This window comes from Pantherophis guttatus, chromosome 3, assembly GCF_059756535.1.
Source record: "Pantherophis guttatus breed Tessera chromosome 3, ASM5975653v1, whole genome shotgun sequence".
NCBI classification, from domain to species: Eukaryota; Metazoa; Chordata; class Lepidosauria; order Squamata; family Colubridae; genus Pantherophis; species Pantherophis guttatus.
This window is the reverse complement of record NC_142065.1, coordinates 30,734,485-30,754,835: the sequence shown is the minus strand read 5'-3', so window position 1 is coordinate 30,754,835 and position 20,351 is coordinate 30,734,485. Positions and strand designations below refer to the sequence as shown.

Here is a 20,351-nt window from a genome sequence, read left to right as displayed (position 1 = left end):
GATAAATATCTTGGCAGTAATGAGTAGCAAACTAGGTTCAAAAAAGTAGAAGTATTCCAATTACCTCCAAAGCTACCTTCTATATATTCTTTTTATTTAGAAAGTATACTCAGTGAGGCTGAAGTCCAAATTAAGAACAATGGAAGCATGCCAAATAACTATTCTGAAAATGCTATGATCATACAAATTATGGTAATATAGTTTTAGCTTGTTTTAGTATTTCAAAAATTTATTATTCTGGTCATGATGACTTCTGAAAAATATATATTTAAAATTAGGAAACATTTATGTATGAAAAACATATATTATGTATGTATGCTTTTCTGCCATTCTGCTAAAGAATGACATTCTGCTAAAGAATGACATTCAGAAACAAGTAGCAATTATTTAAAAATGCACTTACGTACATAATCCAATAGTTAGCAATATAATGCTTGATACAAATAATCATATAATGAAAACCTTTCTGGAAACAATTCAAAGTGCTTTCAAATAAGATTTTGGTATTTCTTTTCTGCTGTGTGGCAAAGAAATAACATCTTATCTGAAAGCAGAGAGAGAAAGCTAGTATTCTGTTTATTCTATACAGAATTCTACCAATTTCTATTATGGTATGAAGGATTATCTTCCTAATAGTATTCCTCCAAAGTTTCATCCTTTTTCTTAAGAAAAAGAGAAAGAAAATAATAATGTAGAGTAATGATAAGAGTTTAAGTCTAGGTGCTATTGCTATTAAGATGAGTGTTACTTTGCTGTAATAGTGAGAACAATCAACATAACCCTAATGGGATGATGGGCTTGTCTTTGCTAGATAAGATCAAATAGAATAGAAATTTGGATTTGATGGTCTAGGCAGTCTCTCTGAGTTCTATGGTTCTATTTACAATTCTACTTATCACTGGTATGAATTCCCTTAAACTATGGGAAATTATTAAGCTATGCATGAAAGTTGCTGTTCTGTAAAGAGGTATCTTCTCTGATTCTGGAGATAATGCATAGCATAATGCATGTTTTTGTCCTCCATGTCTCTGTTTAATTTACTTCATATACTAAAGTGTATAATGTATAGTGATGATTTCATATTGACTATCATATTTCTTAATGAAACATGGAAAGAAATGGATTTACTGGAAAACAAATTAGATGATGAAGAAAGTAGGACCAATGTATTCTTACTTTTTGGACTGTAAAAGTACGTATGACATATTCTGCCAATGGTTCAGTCTCAATTAAGGTCACTTTGATATCTCCATAGACTTCTGTGTCATCAGGCCAGTATCTGACACACTTCACCTATGGAGGGGAAAGTCACAAAAGTGAAAATTAATGTATGACATTGAGCTGTAAGACATTGTTTTCTAGGTCCAGATATGGGCCTAAAACAGGGGTGAAATCCAGCAGGTTCTGACAGGTTCTGGAGAACTGGTAGTGGAAATTTTGAGCAGTTTGGCGAATCGGTAACGAAAATTTTGAGTAGTTTGGAGATCCAGCAAATATCACCTCTGGCTGGCCCCAGAGTAGGGTGGGAATGGGGATTTTGCAGTATCCTTCTCCTGCCACGCCCACCAAGCCACTCCTACAGAACTGGTAGTAAAAAAAAAATGAATTTCACCACTGGCTTAAAATGTACATTCCTGTAGAAAAAGAAATCAGAAGGACACTTCATAGGACCTCTCATGTGCCTGGCTGTCTGCATCAGTTATTAGTAACCCAAAAGGACCCAGAACAATAAGTATTGATGTAATTTATTTGTTTTTGTATAAGTGTTTGACATATGAAACCTATTTGTGTATGGAAACCTTTTTCAGACTATATTTGCAGTACTTCACTTTGAATTAGACTAATAAGGTACTTATATGGAAACATAATTATACATATATGAATACTAATACATGAACAAATTCTATTATGATTGTTGTAGTGTTTGTCAACCAATTTGCAAGTATCCAAACTTGCTATCCTAACAATATTTGTCATGATAAAATGATGATCTACATTAAAGTTGGGAAAGTGATAGCATAAAATATTGTTCATTCACTGAATAGTTAATTCTGATTTTACTGTACATAAAATTAGGAAAGACAAAAGGAATCCAGTCTAACTTTGTCAGAACTGAATTATGTACACAATAAAATTCAATCAACATGGGAGGGTGGGGGTGGAGAGATGACATCAGGAAAGTTGAGCAAAAAAGAAAGAAGGTGATGGGAAAGAAATGTACAACTAACATTAGGTAATTGTGCAAAATTGCTGCTATTATAAGCTTCAGCTAGATAAAGAGCCTTTTTGTATTGATATGTTATGTGCCATCCAATCAGTGTCAACTCTTAGTATATATTCACCCTTCTTCAAAATGATCTGGATAGATTCTTCGGGTCTCACTGCAGTAATTAAATTTATCCACTTTATTCCTAGTCATTATCTTCTTTTTCCTTCTACATTTCTCAATGTTATGGACCTATTATGATCTTTGCATAGTATGTCCAAAACATGGTCATTTGAACTTGGCTATTTGTGCCTCAAATGAAAACTTTCCGTTGATTTGTTCTATGATCCATTTCTTTGTTTTCCTGGCTACCTATGGTATTCTCAGGAATCTTCCTCAATGCCATAGTTCATAAAACATCAATATTCTTTTTATCCTTCTTCTTCAAAGTTGAACTCTGACATCCATAGAATGGGAAACCATTGCCTGCATGGTTCTGATCTTTAGAAGTATAGACACATTATAGAATGTGAATATTTCTTCCATGGCTTTTATTCTTACCCTACCAAGTGCTAGGCTGCAGCATGTTTCTTGACTTCTGGTTGCTTGACTTCTGCTCCTATTAATAATTGATCTTTTAAAAACAGAAAGTGTCTATCACTTCAGTATCTTCATTGTCAATTCTAAAGCTGGCTGTAATACTGTTATTAGTTTGATCTTTATATTTAATCGTAGTCCCCCTTTTTTACTGGATTCTATGTCTTTTATTACCAGAAATTGCAGATTATTTGTTTTTTTGTTTTTTTGCTATCAGAATAGTTTAGGTTTTCCACCAATTTTAAAGCCACGTTCGTCTTTTTAAAATTAGCCTTCCTTAGTATATATCCAATGTATAGATTTTAAAAATTAAGAGTATACAGCTTTAATTCACACCTTTGCTAACTGTTTAATTTTTATCATTGTTGATTTCAGAAAAGGCAGGCACAGCCACACACCTCTACATATTAATGATTCACCTGTGGAGATGATTAGCAGCATCAAGTTTCTGGGTGTGCAGCTAATGACTAGGGAAGCTTGGTCACCCAACAGTGAGGCACTGGTGAAGCGGGATTGCAGCACCTGCATTTTCTGCTTCTCATGAGAAAAATTCATCTTCCTTCCCTGTCTTTACCACTTTCTATAGAGGGAGGATCGAGAGCATGCAGGACTGTCTGGTTTGGAAGCATTACTGCTTCAGACAGGAAGGTGGTGCAGAAAGTGGTGAGATCATTGGTAGCTCACTTTCTTCTATCCAGGACATAGCATATAAGCAATGCTTGAACAGAGTCCACAGGATTGTCTGGGTCACTTACACATCCTCTTCATGACCTGTTTTCTTTGTTACCTTCTAGGAGAAGGCTTCATGGTATCCAAAGTAGAACATCTGGATTCAGTCACAGTTTTGTTCCATATAGCATCAACCTTGTGAACTCTCAAGTTTCCTCTTTGCACTACATATTCAAAATGGACAGTCATATTTATATATATATATATATATATATATATATATATATATATATATATATATATATATATATATATATATATATATATATATATATATATATATATATATATATATATATTGTTCTTTTATTTGTAGGATTATATGTGCAATACTTTTCTAGTCAGGGTTTTTCCTACGTAAATAAAGATGTTTGTATTGCCATAGTTGGGTGACATCTCAAATCACCACTTTCAGGCTTTCTCTTAAGTCTCACAGCAGACAACACAAAATGTCTGATAAAGCTTAAAAGTGGTGATTTGAGATGTCACCCAACTATGGCAATACAAACATCTTGATTTACGAAGGAAAAACCCTGACTAGAAAAGTATTGCACATATAATCCTACGAATAAAAGAACAAAATAAATATTTGACCTTTACAGGGAGGAGTCATAAAATAAGGGTGTGGCTGGCTGAAGAGGCCTTATAAGGCCAAAATAGATCTATCCCAGTCTCCCTTAAGTCTCACAGCAGACAACACAAAATGTCTGATAAAGCCTGAAAGTGGTGATTTGAGATGTCACCAACTATGGCAATACAAACATCTTGATTTACGTAGGAAAAACCCTGACTAGAAAAGTATTGCGCATATGTGTGTGTGTGTGTGTGTGTGTGTGTGTGTGTGTGTGTGTGTGTATCGTGCAGGTATATAATTAAGTATGTATATAGCATTTGTATATTTGTGTTATGTATGTGTTTGAGTAGATAGATACTTTCTCTTGAGAGCAGGCAACAGAATTTCATTTTTAATTTGGGCCAGTGTGGTCACAGTGAAAAAAATGACTATCTTCTTCTTGTTGTTGTCCTCCTTCTCCTCTTCTCTTCTCTTCTCTTCTCTTCTCTTCTTCTCTTCTCCTTATCTCATCTCATCTTCATCTGTCTTTTATACCATATCAGAGGGCAAGTATTGTATTTGTTCAAATGCTTTAAAATTTGGAAAATCAGAGTAATATAGATCAGAAGTGATATCATACATTGCTGCAAGGTAAGATTGCTTGAAAATTTTGATCTGTGTGCAATGTGATATGAACTTATTCTGATTTTCATCTAATGTGCAGATTAAAATGTAATTATAGTTCAGACTTCATTAAATTCTGAGTTCTTAGCTCAAACATTTATTTAAAAACATGTTTTGTAAGTTTAGAAATGCAGTTATCAAATTTATTCAGAAATCCATATTATTGTGACAACACCAAAATGTATTTTAAAATCTGTATTTAAATGCAAATTTGAAGCAGATTTTGAATATATTGCCACTTAATGTGTCAGTGGTGTATAGAAGCCTTCAAACTGAGCACATGTAAGAATGATATGAACCACAATATATGACTGATAACTTTGGAAATTAACATCTTACCCTGCCAACTTCCACCAGGTTGGTGACCATGACAACACTTGCTGAATTCTCCTGCCAGATCATCCTCCAAAAATCCTTTACTGTCTCTTGCATTGGCCCTGAAGGCAGAATAAGTAAAACAAAAGAGATCTTCCAAAGATTACTTTAGCACAAACATTTCAATTTATTTGTCTGTCTGCCAACCACCCTTCTACTACCAAAACAAAATCTCCTAAGTGTGCCTGCTTATTTTCTTAGGAGAGGTCTGAAGAGCGATAGATCTGTTGAATCATATGAGTAACTAGGATTTAAAATACTGTGCTAAACTTTCAGTTAGTACCACAAATAGATATAAATACTCATAATTGAAGGTCACTTTGGAGTAACATGTGAGACAAATATAGAATATTAATTTATGCTGGGATAAAGTGCTAGGTCTGGTAAGAATACTTACGAAGTATAAATGGCATCAAGAATTCTAAATGCACCCTTAATTATAGGGTGAGATGTTAGGTGATAATACTCCTGGGTCACATTTTAATTACCAAATGAATGTGTGATTTTTAACATAAATCTTTTCATTGCCTTTGAGAATTGGGTGCTAGGTTCTGCTTTTTATATTTCTGATTGTGTTTTTCATCTTTTAAAAAACTGTATTGCAAACGTGTGAAAAAATAGCATTTTGGGGAAAAAATAAAATTAAAGGATGGAACTCAAATTTAATTAATTACAAAGGAATCTTACTGATTGCAATATGATTCCTATGAAACCAAGTGCAACACATGTGAAATTTCAATTATTATGTGTAAAAAAAAAACCCAGGTGTGTATTAAATTGTTCTAAACTCAATGCTTATGTCAAAACAGAATTAAACTCTTATTTTTATCTTTAGAAACATATTCTAAGCTAACATGTCCAAAAAGAAAAAATTAAATGCAAGAATTCATAATATTATTAAAGAAATAATAATTAATTTGAAAAAGAACTTTTAAGTGAATCTATGTTAAAATGGCAAGGATGAATAACAAAGTAAATACATCTCTACGGTACTTTGCCCTAAAGCACCTACAATAATTTATCTTCCAAATTAATGGCACTACCAGCTTTCAGGCATCTTTATATCATCTATTTATTATTTTTATAAAATCTTCACATCCTCTCATTCGGACCACACTCTGTTTCTAAAGTACTTACCCTGAGTTGCAATGTAATGGTGAGGCCGGTGGTATCCCTAAAAAGAAGACAAGGAAGGGAAACCTATTGAATTTCAATTTCAGGCACAATTCAGATATGCATTTGATTTGTTAAAATTTTGCTTAAAATCATAAAAATCAATGTTGTCTTTGACGCATCTGAAGTAAGAAAAGGGATATGAAAATTGCATTTCCTCTATATCCTCAGGACAGAGGCAGAAAATCCTCAATCATTCAATTATTAGAATTAGAGTATGAATTAGAGGAAAGATAGTGATGGAATGATGGAGACTGAGTATCTGGATGCTTGGGACAGACAAAGAGACAGGTAAAATGTCCAGACTATATTTTACAGCTGGAAAACAAATGAGGCTTTCTCAAGGTGACCACTGCAGACCTCTAAAGATCATATCTGAGCTGGGGTACAAAGAGTCCCAAAAATGTTAGTTATATAAAACTACACTGAATGAATTATTTATGATAGGAATTGCCTCAGACTTCCTGATAGTTCTAAAAATTCTGAAACCATTTATGTATCAAAAAGAAAGGAGTTTTATGACTAGGCATAAAAACTATACCTTACTTTCATATTGCCTGCCTAAATCATATTCACTTTAGGATTTAACTTATCTTCTGTGCTAATAAAACAAATTTGGAGACATTGGTGTCCCCTCATCTGTGGCACACACATCTGTTTCTTGTCAAAGCAGAAGAGGTCATTAGCTTGAATGTGGGTTGTTTTTTTTTTTTAAGGAAATCATGTAGAGTATACATTTTTACATGTTTTCCCTTTTCTTAATTGGAGGATCTGTTAAAAACACTGTGATTTAATTGACAACTATAGAGGCTTACATGAGAAAAGAGGATGTGTAGTACTTTGCTAGAAGTTACAGACTTAATTTGCTTCAAAATTCAATTTTTTATTAGTCAGATGAATATATTTAATTTGTTAACTTTATCCTTCTTTCTGTTCTTTAATTTCACAAAATCTCTTCAGGATACTTTATATATAGATTTACAATAAACACTGCATTTCAAGTTCCTGATCTTTTTTCAACAATCAGCACATTGATCAATATGGTTACACTTCTAATTTTCTAACAACATGGGGTGGTTGAGATCATGGGAAGAAGAACTACCCCTTCAATATATTATTTTGTCAAAATTCAAAGAAGGCTTTTTAGACATTGGCATTTGAAGGCATTTCATTCCTTTGCATGTTTACCTAATAGTAAATTCCACTGATCTCACAATATTCTTCTTCAGTGTTAAACTAACAAAAAATTTCTAAGATTGTGAAGGGTGATTGCTAGTTAAAATAAACAATATTAAACTAGTAATGAACAATACTTCAGAAAGATGAGCAAATAATCCGACACAGAATAAGACACTTTCCTATGCTCATAAAATAATATACGGTATTCAATCCCATTCAATCCACATCCCATTCAAATAAAGATAGTCAAAAACAGAAAATTGCAAGCACAGCATGAGCCTTATTCAATTAGTCAATTAATTAGTAAATCATTAATTTGTATTGGCTTTGGGATGAAAATTTTGATCCAAACATTATACGTTCTTCCTCTTTGTCTGTTTTACAAAATTCCATTTGAAGAAATGTGTCTGATTCTTAAAACCCTGGACTCTATCTTATGGTATGAGTGTGATTTAGTAATTTCCGTCCCCTTGCTTGGCAAAGGCCTTTCTTAAACCTGCAAAGTATCAAGTAATTGGATCTAGCTCCATTTTAATTTACCATCATCCTCTAATTACTTCTAGGGGAATTTAGTGGTATTAGATGTTCATAAAAGGTATTGGCTAGTGTACTGCTACTGTCTTCTACCAAAATATAGTTATTTAAACCTAATGCAGCCCACTAAGTAAGGATCAAACAAACATTCTTCAAACAAACATCTCTCTGTGCAAAAAATATTTTCTTACAACACTTACATCAATATAATTTGCATTAATGTAATCTGAATGGGGATCTCCATCTAGTAACTGCAGTCTCACCCTGGAGTGATCATCTGTAAATAATTGGTAGAAAGTGTTAATATTAAATAAAAGAACATTAAACCAAAACAAATAGGAATGCAAAAATGTACAGTATACAAATGGAGAAAACTTGGAAGATGTTTTCATGTTTATGTTTCCATTTAAATGTACATAACATTGGTTCCAAATACCATGGCTAAACTATCCAGCAATATGTTTATCGTGTACTTTACTGTAAATCCTGATTTGTTAAAGTCCTGCTTGAATTTAATATAATCCGAATGTGGTACAGGTTTTGTACTATAGTATTTGTTGGACCGTATTTTGAATCATAGCACAAGATAATATAAACCACACAAACCACACAGGTGCCAGAACATTGTCATTTTTTTAAAAAATAAGATGATGAAAGAGGCTTAGGTTTTCAGTGATATTTGGAGATTTGACTTTGATTTATTATTTCTGTTGTTAATTACCAAGATAGACACATAGTAGATATGCATACAGTATAAATAGAATGAATGATTTGTGTTAGATGATACCTTCAGTATCTGTTTATGTTAAAATTCACTGACAGGGAATCAGCCATGAATCAACATACAGGTTTTAGTCTGACCTTTAGTCTTTGTTTAAAGACAAGGATCAGGAGAATAGACTAATCAGAGGACGAGATCCAGCCAATTTATGCTATTAGTTTTAAGTGCCATCTGCTCTTGCAGAGAGCTCAGGTTTTTTGTTTTAATGTACATTTGCTGACAATACAACACTTAGGTAGACAGAACATGAATCAATTTCAACTGAATATGGGAAGGATTTTACAATGCCAATTTTGAGACATATCTATTGTAATGATGGCAGTAAAAAATATTTTTCTACAGCATAAAGTCCTGCAACAGTTATCCTTCTTAATATTCAGTGTTCTTATTAAGATTTTAAGTATTGTAAGAGTTATGAGATTTTGGTTTCTATATGAATTTGCTTTGGTCACAAAAGTGAGAATAAAATAATCCTTTGTTTATAAAGCAAGCCTGTAAAATACTAATTATCAGAAGCCATGGAGGTGCAGTGATTAGAATGCATTATTGCAGGCTAACTCTGCCCACTGTCAGGAGTTCGATCCTGACCAGCTCAAGGTTGATTCAACTTTCCATCCTTCTGAGGTCGGTAAAATAAGGACCCAAATTGCTGGGGGCAATATGCTGACATTGTAAACCACTCAAAGAGGGCTGTAAAGCACTGTGGAGTAGTATATAAGTCCAAATGCTATTGCTATTGCTATCATTTGAGGAGACAGCAAAATTCAGAAATATGTTGATAAGCTGGAACAATGGGCAGAAACCAGTAACATTAAGTTTAATAGGTAAAAATGCAAACAGAAGATTGGGACGTAGTGCATGTGTAAAGGATCTAGATATTGTGTTTGAGTTGAGCACAAATCCTCTGAGTGATGCAGCTACAGAAGAGCAAATACAATCTTAGCTGTATTAATAGAAATATAGTGTCAAGATTGTCTCTATTCTACAGACAATACTCAGAATATTGTATCTAGTTCTGGGCATTGTGTTAGAAAGAACATTGAGAAACTACAGCATAATCATAAAAGTGTAATCAAGATGATAAGAAGCCAACAAGGATTACAATTGGAGATACTGTATTAGTTACAGTATGTTTAATTTGGAGAAAACAAAACTATGGTAGTTGTCTTCAAATATCTGAAGGATTGTTTGAAGATGCAGCAGAATTCTGAGTTGTTCAGAATTGTTCCAAAAGATTGACAGTAAATCAGTTTATATTACAAGAAATACATTTTTTTACTAGCTGGTAAAATTAATTTTCAATATTTCTGCATAAATATGACTTAAAACATAATCTATAGGCAGTGTTGGATCATTTTCCTCAATAAATAAAAGAACAAGTGCAATGCTTTTTACTCATTTAATTGAGTTCTTTGTATCTAGTTTTAGGACTTGTGTGGAGAGTAGATCACATTTTAGGTCACATGTATGCAGAAATATTGAAAATACAAAAGGGTTGACAAACTTTTAAACCCCACTCTATGTTGCAGGTTTGCATAATTCAGAGCAGTGGTTATTCAACAGGAGACACACTACTGAAGAGAAGGCCCTCATGTTTGTTATTATCACACAAAAACTACAAGCCTTGACCTAGGCAACATTAATACTGTATATATAACAGGAGGATCTAAATTCATGTACATTTTGATTATTTATACAGGTAGTCCACGACTTACAACTGATTGCTTACAGCCATTTGAAATTACAATGGATTTAGAAAAAGTTACTTATAACTGGACCTTGAAGTTATGATTGCTGCACCACCCCGAGGTCATGTGATCACATTTTGGGCACTTTGCAACTGGTTTGCATTTATGATCAGTTGCAGTATCCCATGGTCACATGATCACATGTAATGACATTTTTTTGCAGGTTTTTTTTTTTTTTTTGGCAAAAAATGGCAAAAATGCCCATTGGGTAAAATGGGTTTGCACATACAACCATGTGGTTTGCTTAACTACTGCCATTGTAAAATTGAGTCCGGTCATATGATGCTCTGATTTATGACATCAATGACTTACAATCAAAATTCCGGTCCTGACTAAGGTTTTAAATCGAGGACCTATATTTCTTCTTCCCACTAATTATTAATAATCTTAGTTTTTGTAAATTAATTCTGGGTCATAATTTTTAGAGAAATTTTAACTGATTACTATGAAAATAGATTACTCTTTGTGAACTAAATGTGTGGTTTTATTGAGATTATAGAATTTTTCTGAAAACTGCTTTGAGCATAATGTATTTTTAGAAAATGCCATAGTTAACTTTATTACAATCAAAATAGACCATGCAAAAACAAGCATCCATTTATAAAGTGATATAAATTGACAAAATAACTTCCAAACCTCCAAATACCAACTACTTCATTGTTAGAAGAAATTAGGGCAGCCACTTTGTGTCTACCAAGTGATGGCCACAAGTTTTTCATTTTTCTGCCTACAAGTCATCTTGCACACAATATGTTGTATATATCTCTCTGGATTCCAATCAGTTTGCAACATATCAGATACACTCATGCCAGGAAGTGCTATGAATTAGTAAAAATGTTAAATTATTACATAGTAGTTATAATTTCAATCTTAATTTCTTGGAAAGGATCAAAAACTATTGGACTGATTTTCAACTAAATACAACATAAAATGCACACAATATAGTTGCCCAGATTACATGGGAATGGCATCTATAATTAATTTAAACAAGTGAATGAAGAAAATAATAAATCAAAGCATAGCAAAAAATTCCAGTACAAAAAAAAAAATATCAAAGGCATTCTGGGTTATCAGATTTGAACTAGTTCACTTTTGATTCAGTATTGAAGTGAGTATAGCCCCATACTTCCTATTATATTTATGTTCTGAATTTAATAAGATGTTCAATACCTCCCCTCCCAAATTTTTTCAACTATTTGTTTACAAATAGTTGAAAAAATGCAATACAACAATAAAATAAAAATTACAATACAAATGTCACAGTGTTAGCAGTAAGAGGTACCTTTCATTATCCCATATGTCCACCATTATGTAACCTGCATTAGCTGTCAAACACTTTCTGGGTACAATTCAAGATGCTGGTCATTACTTATAAAACCCTTCATGGCGTTGCCTATCACAATTGTTCCTGCTGACCTGATACATTCAAACTCCTGGTCCTCTCTCTTAAACCTTATCATCTTGCAGGAGCAAAGAAATATTCTATGTATGACCATCCCACTTCTGGAACAGTGTGAGTAGCATCCACACACTGAAACAATTCTGGAAGGCTTACAAATCTAGCTCTGTTCCAGGGACTGCAGTGAATATGGTTATGAGGCCCTTATTGTTGAATTTTTACAGTTACTGTTATGGTATATGATATTATCGTGGCTGGGTTTTTTTTTAGCTTGGGCTCTCTGTTTTCTTTTATGTTTTAAATTTTTAATATATATTTTTCTTAAAGGTTTTTAAAAACTAACCCAAGCTAATATGAAGTAAGAAACAGGAAAAGAAAGAGAAATCAAAGAGAAGTCCAAAAAGGGAAAGAAAGAAAAAAATCTGTAAAGCTTCCAATTTTCAGTGCAGCTGTTATTGCTACAATTATAACTTACTTGATGGGTACAAGATACCTCTCTTCTTTCTATAATCTATTAAATTTAATCATTAAAAGCATAAATCATCGTTTTTTTCCTCTTTCATGCAAAACATGTATAAGGGGTTTCCAGTCAGCAATACATGTAGTTACAGTCTTTTCTCTGATCAAAGAAGTCAATTTTCACCAGCCATTCCTCCATTGTTGGTAATGCTGAATCTTTTCATCTTTGTGCACGCCAGAAACTTACTGCAGTTGTCATGTACAAAAACAAAGTTCCATGACTTTTTTCCAACTGTTTGTCTACCAGTTCCAAAAGACAAATCATTGTATATTCAAATCCTCTGAATTAGAGCATGTTCTTGAATTTAGAATTTTCTAGCTTTATTACACGTCCACCACAGGCGATAAAACGTCCCTTCTTGTTGTTCATAATTCCAGCATACATTTGAAGTGTGTGTTTTTTTACATTCTAGATAATTTCTCTGGTGACAAATACCAATTATACAGCATTTTATAAAAATTGTCTTTAATATTATAACATAATGTAAATTTCAATCCTTTCAACCACATATTTCCCCTCGGTACATCTGTATATTATAACCAAAATATTGAGCTCACTTTATCATGCAATGTTTCACTTGTTCTTCTTCAGTTTCCAATTTCAATAAAAGTTTGTACATTTTAGCAATTACATGTTCATCATTTGTACACAATTCCATTTTAAACTCAGTCTTAAAATGTTCAAAACCATGAATTATTTTATCTACTTTAAATCTTTCTAATAATTGTAAATAAGACAAACATGTACAATTATATTCTCCTGCCCCTCCGAGATCTTGTCTTGATTTTGTTTTATATTTTTCTTGACAATATTCTCGCATCTGACAATAGATTAGTCATTTTTATTTGCTTATTATTTCTCATCTATAATATGATTCTTGTTCTGAGAGCTGCAGAAGTGTTTTCATGCATAATCTGGGTTTTTCTATTCAATATTCTCAATACAGCATATCTAACATAAGGTTTTTAAAATTCATGTTGACCTTGACTTTATTGTACCACAAATATCCATGCCACTCAAATCTCAGGCTTGGTTCTTCTACATCCGAAAGCCTTATATTTCTCAGCAACATCCACTCTTTCATCCAAACCAGGAAGCAAGGTGTAAAATACAATTTCAAATTAGGCAAATCCAGGCCCCCTCTTTCCTTTGCATCTTGCAACAACTTATATTAACTCATATATTCTGTTACTGGTGCATCAATTTCAGTAAAAGTATTGTCTGAAACAAAAGCATCATTCTAGATAAAACATTCATTTTTATCACAGAAATTTTCCCCAACAATGATAGTTGTATTTTGCCACATGTTAATATATCCTTTTTAAACTTAATTCCATAACATAATTAACATAATAATTATGTTAACCTTAACATAATTATTCTGAAATTGACACGCGGTTCATATTTAATTCATAATTATGTTAAGGTTATTCATAATAACCTTAACATAATTATTCTGAAATTGACACGTGGTTCATATTTATCATAATGATACCCAAATATTTTATCATTTTCTCAGTCTTAAAACATGTTTTATTTATCAGTTCTCTTCTATTTTTTATTGTTTATTAATGTTAAAACCTATTGCTCCACATTCTTTAATTTGTTCATTAACAATATTATTTGTTGTTAATATTTCCCTTTAAAGCATTTCCCAGAATCAAAACCAAGGCATTTGCAAAAACCCTTAACTTCTAGATTTCTTTTTTTAATCTTTATTTCTACATTCCTCTCATCTTATCTTATATCTCTATTCAATATTTCCAGAAGAAAAATAAACAAGAGAAGTGGCAGTGGGCATCCCTGCCTTGTCACAATTCACTCCATAAAATCCATAATTTCTAAAACTTTAAACAAAAAAGCCTAATTCAAATTCTTAAAGGCCTTTTCTGTATCTAAGATCATCAGTGCAGCTTATTTTTTTTTATTATGTTACTCCAAGTAAAAATCCATAAAATTATTGTCTGTCTATTAGCCAGAAACATTTTAAACAATTTGTAGTTATTTACAATGCAACAAGTAAATAATTACATCAATTTATAGTCTTCTAAAAGTCAGATTTTGTCCCCCTCTAGTTATTAGTGTTATATTGGACCCTTTCTTGTAGTATAGAGTTCATTGTGTATTGCAAAGGTTGCAAAAATTCATTCTCAAAACATTTATAATTAGAACCTGATAATCCATCTGGTTCACTCATGCACGCTCATGCGTGACACTTCTGCACATGTGCAGAAGCATCCGGTGTGGGTGGGCAGATCCTCCTGCCACCGCTGCTACTGGTTTGCCCAATCCAGCAACTCACCACTGATCTGGTCCAAGAATCCTTCTTAATTTAATATTTTTATAGCTTCAGAAATTTCTTGTATTATTCATAATCTGTCCTCAGTAAATTTTGTTTCTTTAGATATTCATTTATTTTCTCTAGAGAGATGTCATTTTTTTTAAATAAAATCATAATAATATTGATGAGATGCTTTTTGCATGGCCACTTTGCCATTAACACCATATCTCCCTACTGTAATTTCAATATAATTTTCTTTTCCTTTTCTTTTTTATAATTGATATGCTACCCTTGATATGCTACCCTTTATTTGCAAGCTCAACTTTTTTTGTTTTACATAATTCATTTTTATTTCCATTTCTCTTACTGTTAACATACATAATTGCCATTGAAGATGTTTAATTTGTTAAGAGGCACTTGTCTTCTCTGGAGAATTCTTTAGTTCTTTTTTTTTTTTTAACTGCATCCAAAACAGCAGTCATGTTTTTTAATGTGCATTTGGAATTTGTACCCAGACTCTATCGGAGTCGGCAGTCATAAATAATAATAGTAAAATAGACAAAGTAATAGAAAATGAAGATGCTAAGGTACTCTGGGACTTGAGAATTCAAACAGACAAGCACCTGCCACATAAAGACTTAGCAATTGTTGATAAGAAAAATAAAAAGGTCTGGACATGATAGAACCTGGAGACAGCAGAACAAAAAGACAAAATCTGGAGAAAATCACAAGATACAAAGACCTGCAATTCCAAAATATTTGGAGCACCATTTGAACACCACCAGCACTGACAAAATCACTACAAGTCAATTGCAAAATGCAGATTTACTAGTTGCAGCTTACTTCCTGCGACCATACATTTAATACCATTAAACAACAACATCTGCCTACTCCAGGTCTTTGGGAGGGACTTGAATAGGTGGACAAAAATGCCAAATCCAGTCTAACCATGTGACTGACTGCCACCAAGTACAACAGCGTTTTTTCCCCCTAATCTTTGTTATACAGAGGAAAATCATTCTCAATCATCTCTTACAAGGTGGGTAGCCATTATAGTTCCAGTCTTCCAAAGGATTCTCAGACAGTTAATGGCTTTCCTTCATGACAGCTTTAGTACTAATCTGTCTTTGGATGGAGGATTGTTTCCAAAACAAAGTCCTCTATTTTATGTCACTTGTGACACATTTTTTTAAATAAAAAAATATCCCTACTATTTCTAAGAAACGTCATTAATTGCTTTCTTAATTCAAATCAACAATTATTCCAGGAAAAAAAGTCATTATCTTGCTATCTATTCTCCAGCTCTTTTCATTCATAAACTCACATGTCTATTTTGTCATTCATTTTAGCAATGCTTAAGCTTCTCCTTTTCTTGAACAATGATTCAACTTTGTAAACATTCTCCTAAAGGTTAACATCTTTTTAATCAGTTTGATATTGCTTTCTTAGCACTTTCTAGCTACCTACCTTGTGCTCAATGTTCTATGCCCCATTAACACTCTTAATAAATAAATTATCATTCCTCCTTTGTGTTGTTATACAACTTTGCTTATATATCCTGGATTCAATTTATTTTAATTTATGTGAATTAGAAGCTGCGTTGTGGTTTAAGTCAGACCCCTAGGTTGCATTTGTACCCTTCAAACACATTACATGAGCCTTTAAAGCATTTTTAAAGCATTATCATTTGTGCAGCTATTTTGAACTTAAGTGGAAAAAGTGTTTTTGAATGTGATTATCTGAGAAATCTATTTCCACTTCCTTAAAGAGAATGCAATTTATTGGTTCACCTAGAAGCCACATAGTTCTAGAAGAATGCATACTGAGTTAAGGAGCACTAAGCTCATTATACCCTAACATTACATAAAACTCCAGTAAAAAAAAGTGCGGCCTTTTAGGGAGACACCAATAACAGAATAAAAGAGTTGGAAGGGACCTTGGAGGCCCACTGCTCGGCAGGAAACTCTATACCCGTGATGGCGAACCTATGGCACATGTGCCGCAGGTGGCACATGGAGCTATATCGGTAGGCATGCAAGTGTTGCCCTAGCTCAGCTCCAGCATACATGTGCACACCAGCCAGCTGATTTTCGGGCCTTCCGGGCACTCTGGAAGTCAGGAAACAGACTGTTTCCGGCCTCCAGAGGGCCTCTGGGGGTGGGTGGGGAAGGCCCATTTTTCGCTTTCCCCAGGCTTTCTAGGAGCCTGGGGAGGGCGAAAACAGCCTTCCCCACCCCCAAAGGGCCTCCAAAGGCTGGAAACAGCCTGTTTCTGGTGGGACCGGAAGTTGGGAAACAGGCCATTTCTGGCCTCCGGAGACCCTCCAGCGGGGATGGAGAAGGCCATTTTCATCCTCCCCAGGCTCCAAGAAAGTCTCTGGAGCCCGGGGAAGGTGAAAAATGGGCCTACCCGGCCCACTGCGCCATTGCATGCCAAAAGTGTGGGGAGCGGGATGCGCATGTGCATTTAATTATGGGTGTGGGCACGTGTGCGCATGACTTCCCCACATTTTCCCCATTTTTGGCACGTGATAGCAAAAAGGTTAGCCATCACTCCCCTATACCATTTCAATAGTTGTCCAATCTCTTCTTAAAATCTTCCAATGTTGGAGCACCCACAACTTCTGGGAGCAAGTTATTCCACTGATTAATTGTTCTAACTGTCAATAAATTTCTCCTTAGTTCTAGGTTGCTTCTCTCCTTGGTTAGTTTCCATCCATTGCTTCTTGCCCTGCCCTCAGGTATTTTGGAGAATAGCCTGACTCCCTATTCTCTGTAGAAACCTCTGAGATATTGGAACATGTCTCCCTTAGTCTTTCTTTTCATTAAACTAGACATACCCAATTCCAGCAACATTCTTTATATGTTTTAGCCTCTAGTCCCCTTGCTACACCATCAACAGGTATAGCAAGTGTGTCCAAATCCTCTCCAAAGCTTTTCCACTTTGAATTAAAGTAATTCTGCATGTTATATTATATGTATTATGCTGTAATTTAACATTATATTATTATATCTTACATTATATCTTACAAAATTAGTGAACATAATATAATTATTCTGACTAAATTCTGAAACTTTTTTCAGACATGTGGGTGGGGTAATGCTTTCTATAGATATCATAGGGTTTGTGACATTTTAGAACAAGTACATGAATGATCTTACTTTAATTTATTTTCTAAAGTGCCAACTAAAGTTTATCAATTGTCCAAAGTCACAACTTAACAACACAGAACAATCGTGAAAATCTAGCTGCCATGCTACTGGTAATATTGCAACACAAATATTGGTTTCACTCTGCAATCCAAAACAACGAGAACAAATACACGGAAGTCTCTCAAATGTGGTAGATCTGTTTTTTCGATCGCAGGGAAAAAATTTTTAGTGAGCTGTTATATACCAGCTAGTTTATGCACTGAGATCGATAGAGAAGTCCTGTTTATGATTCCTTCTTTGTATAGGTAAAGGTAAAGGTTCCCCTCGCACATATGTGATAGTTGTTCCCAACTCTAGGGTGTGGTGCTCATCTCCGTTTCAAAGCCGAAGAGCCAGCGATGTCTGAAGACGTCTCCGTAGTCATGTGGCTAGCATGACTAAATGCCAAAGGCACACGGAAAACTGTTACCTTCCCACCAAAGGTGGTCCCTATTTTTCTATTTGCATTTTTTACATGCTTTCGAACTGCTAGGTTGGCAGAAGCTGGGACTAGTAACGGGACCTCACCCCATTATGCGGCACTAGGGATTTGAACTCTGAACTGCCAACTTTTGATCGACAAGCTCAGCGTCTTAGCCAGTGAGCCACCGCGTCCCTACTTCTTTGAAATGGACTAGTTCATATATCTAGGGTCTTCTTGGTGATAGTAGCCCATCTGTGGAATTTGCTTACCTGCAGGTGATACCAATCCTTATACATTGAAATGAATCTTGTAGATAAAGATTCACTGTTTATCTTTTATCTGTCATATGAATCACATCAGAGGTTCATCACTCTTTAATCTCTCTCAGCCTGCGCTACTGAAAATGGTAGAGTTTCCTAACCCAACTTCTGTATGTTCTGTAGAACATGTGGAGATAACACTATGTCCCAAACAGCAAAGTCCATCAACAGCTCTGCCTGCATTTTGCCCTGGGGAAAATAGGTTCCTGACCAATAAAAACCATATGCTCAACTGGGAAAAGAGCTTGATGTCATGATGTTGATATTCCCCTACCTCTTTTCTCAGGTGTGTTCGATGTATGAGAATGCCAGCCTCCCCCCCAAAAAAGTAGATTTTTGTCACTTGGGTCCACTGAGACCAATGTAAATCTATACAAAGAACAATAAATCAATGAAAAAATTGGGGGAAGGGGGAAACACTAACACAGAAGCTGTTATTAAGCTGAAATGTTCTAAAGACTAGGAAGTTATTCTTTGTTACAGTTATGCTCTTATACATATAAGATGCTTACAGATACACACAGGAAGTTCAGTTCAGTTTGAATTTGCACCTACAGGAGATGATGTTGCCATATCTATTCTTATTGCGGTTTTCATCTTCTTTGGCGGTGTCCCAAGATGCTGTCTGCCCTTCAGGTAGAGCCTGCAAATTAAAGAATGGAATATTTATAAAATAGGGAAGACCTTCAGGTTGTTATTTTTTACCTTAATGAAGTAGAGGGCAGGAGAGAGGCAGCATATAATTTAGCACACTGCCAAGACAACTGATTTCTGAGGAAAACAACAATGAACAATAATGAAGAGTCCATTAGTGTCTTAGGGCTTATGTAATTTATAAATGGCTATATTAATGTAATTGGAACAAAAAACAATTAAGGATTTTGCTTATTTTTGCATATTTTTGATTAAAAATAATATATATTATTTTTACTGATAAAAGGGAGTCAGGGCAAGTATTGTTATCGTTGTCATTATGATGCCATCTCTAACACAGAGATGGGGATTATCTCTCTCATGTCCATATGAAATATCAGGATACATATATGGCATTTAATCTGAGGCCAAAAGTTGTGCTATAAATAAATGAATAAAAGCACTTGGTAGCATAGGAGTTTCCATATAATTCTCCCATTATAAACATACAGACAGATACATATGGAGTGCATACAAACATACACACATCAAGTATATGTGTGGATAAATTTAAATCTCTTTTGCAAGCTTTCACGTAGTAGTCTATTCCATCAGGTTTGGGGTATTCATAAAGCAACATGGGATAATTCACATGCATTGACAGGCTCAGAAAACTTACAACAAGAGTTGTTGTTGGGAATGGCAACAGTATGAATGGAGAAGAGGCTGTAACAAACTCTTGTTGGAATACCTTCACACCCCAAGTTCTGTCTTTTTTCAGTGATAAAATCCCCCCAAAATCATATATTCAGCATAGTCTGGAACATTAAATATGTAATGGATTTACAGTTGGCATTAGCTTAACATTCCCAGACAAGAAATGTATCCTATAATCATGAATGGTACCAAAAAAATGTTATGTGAAACCCATAATTACAAAATTCATCATTTACTATTGTTAACTAATATCGTATACAGTCCATAGAAACCCAGAGCTGACAACATAGCTTCTTTGGTTGTGATA

General features: G+C 34.1%; 1 protein-coding gene across 8 annotated transcripts in view; it reads right to left on the bottom strand.

The window, feature by feature from the left end:
- Positions 1–20,351, bottom strand: part of PTPRT (protein tyrosine phosphatase receptor type T) — a 677,232-nt gene that overhangs the window by 26,975 nt on the left and 629,906 nt on the right. For all 8 annotated transcript variants that reach the window (XM_034413956.3, XM_034413962.3, XM_034413960.3 and 5 more), the window contains 5 exons: positions 19,250–19,337; positions 8,231–8,307; positions 6,282–6,318; positions 5,109–5,206; positions 1,177–1,293 (listed from right to left, as the gene is read on the bottom strand). In XM_034413956.3, coding sequence (XP_034269847.1) covers positions 1,177–1,293; positions 5,109–5,206; positions 6,282–6,318; positions 8,231–8,307; positions 19,250–19,337 — 417 coding nt within the window. The remainder of the gene's footprint in view (positions 1–1,176; positions 1,294–5,108; positions 5,207–6,281; positions 6,319–8,230; positions 8,308–19,249; positions 19,338–20,351) is intronic.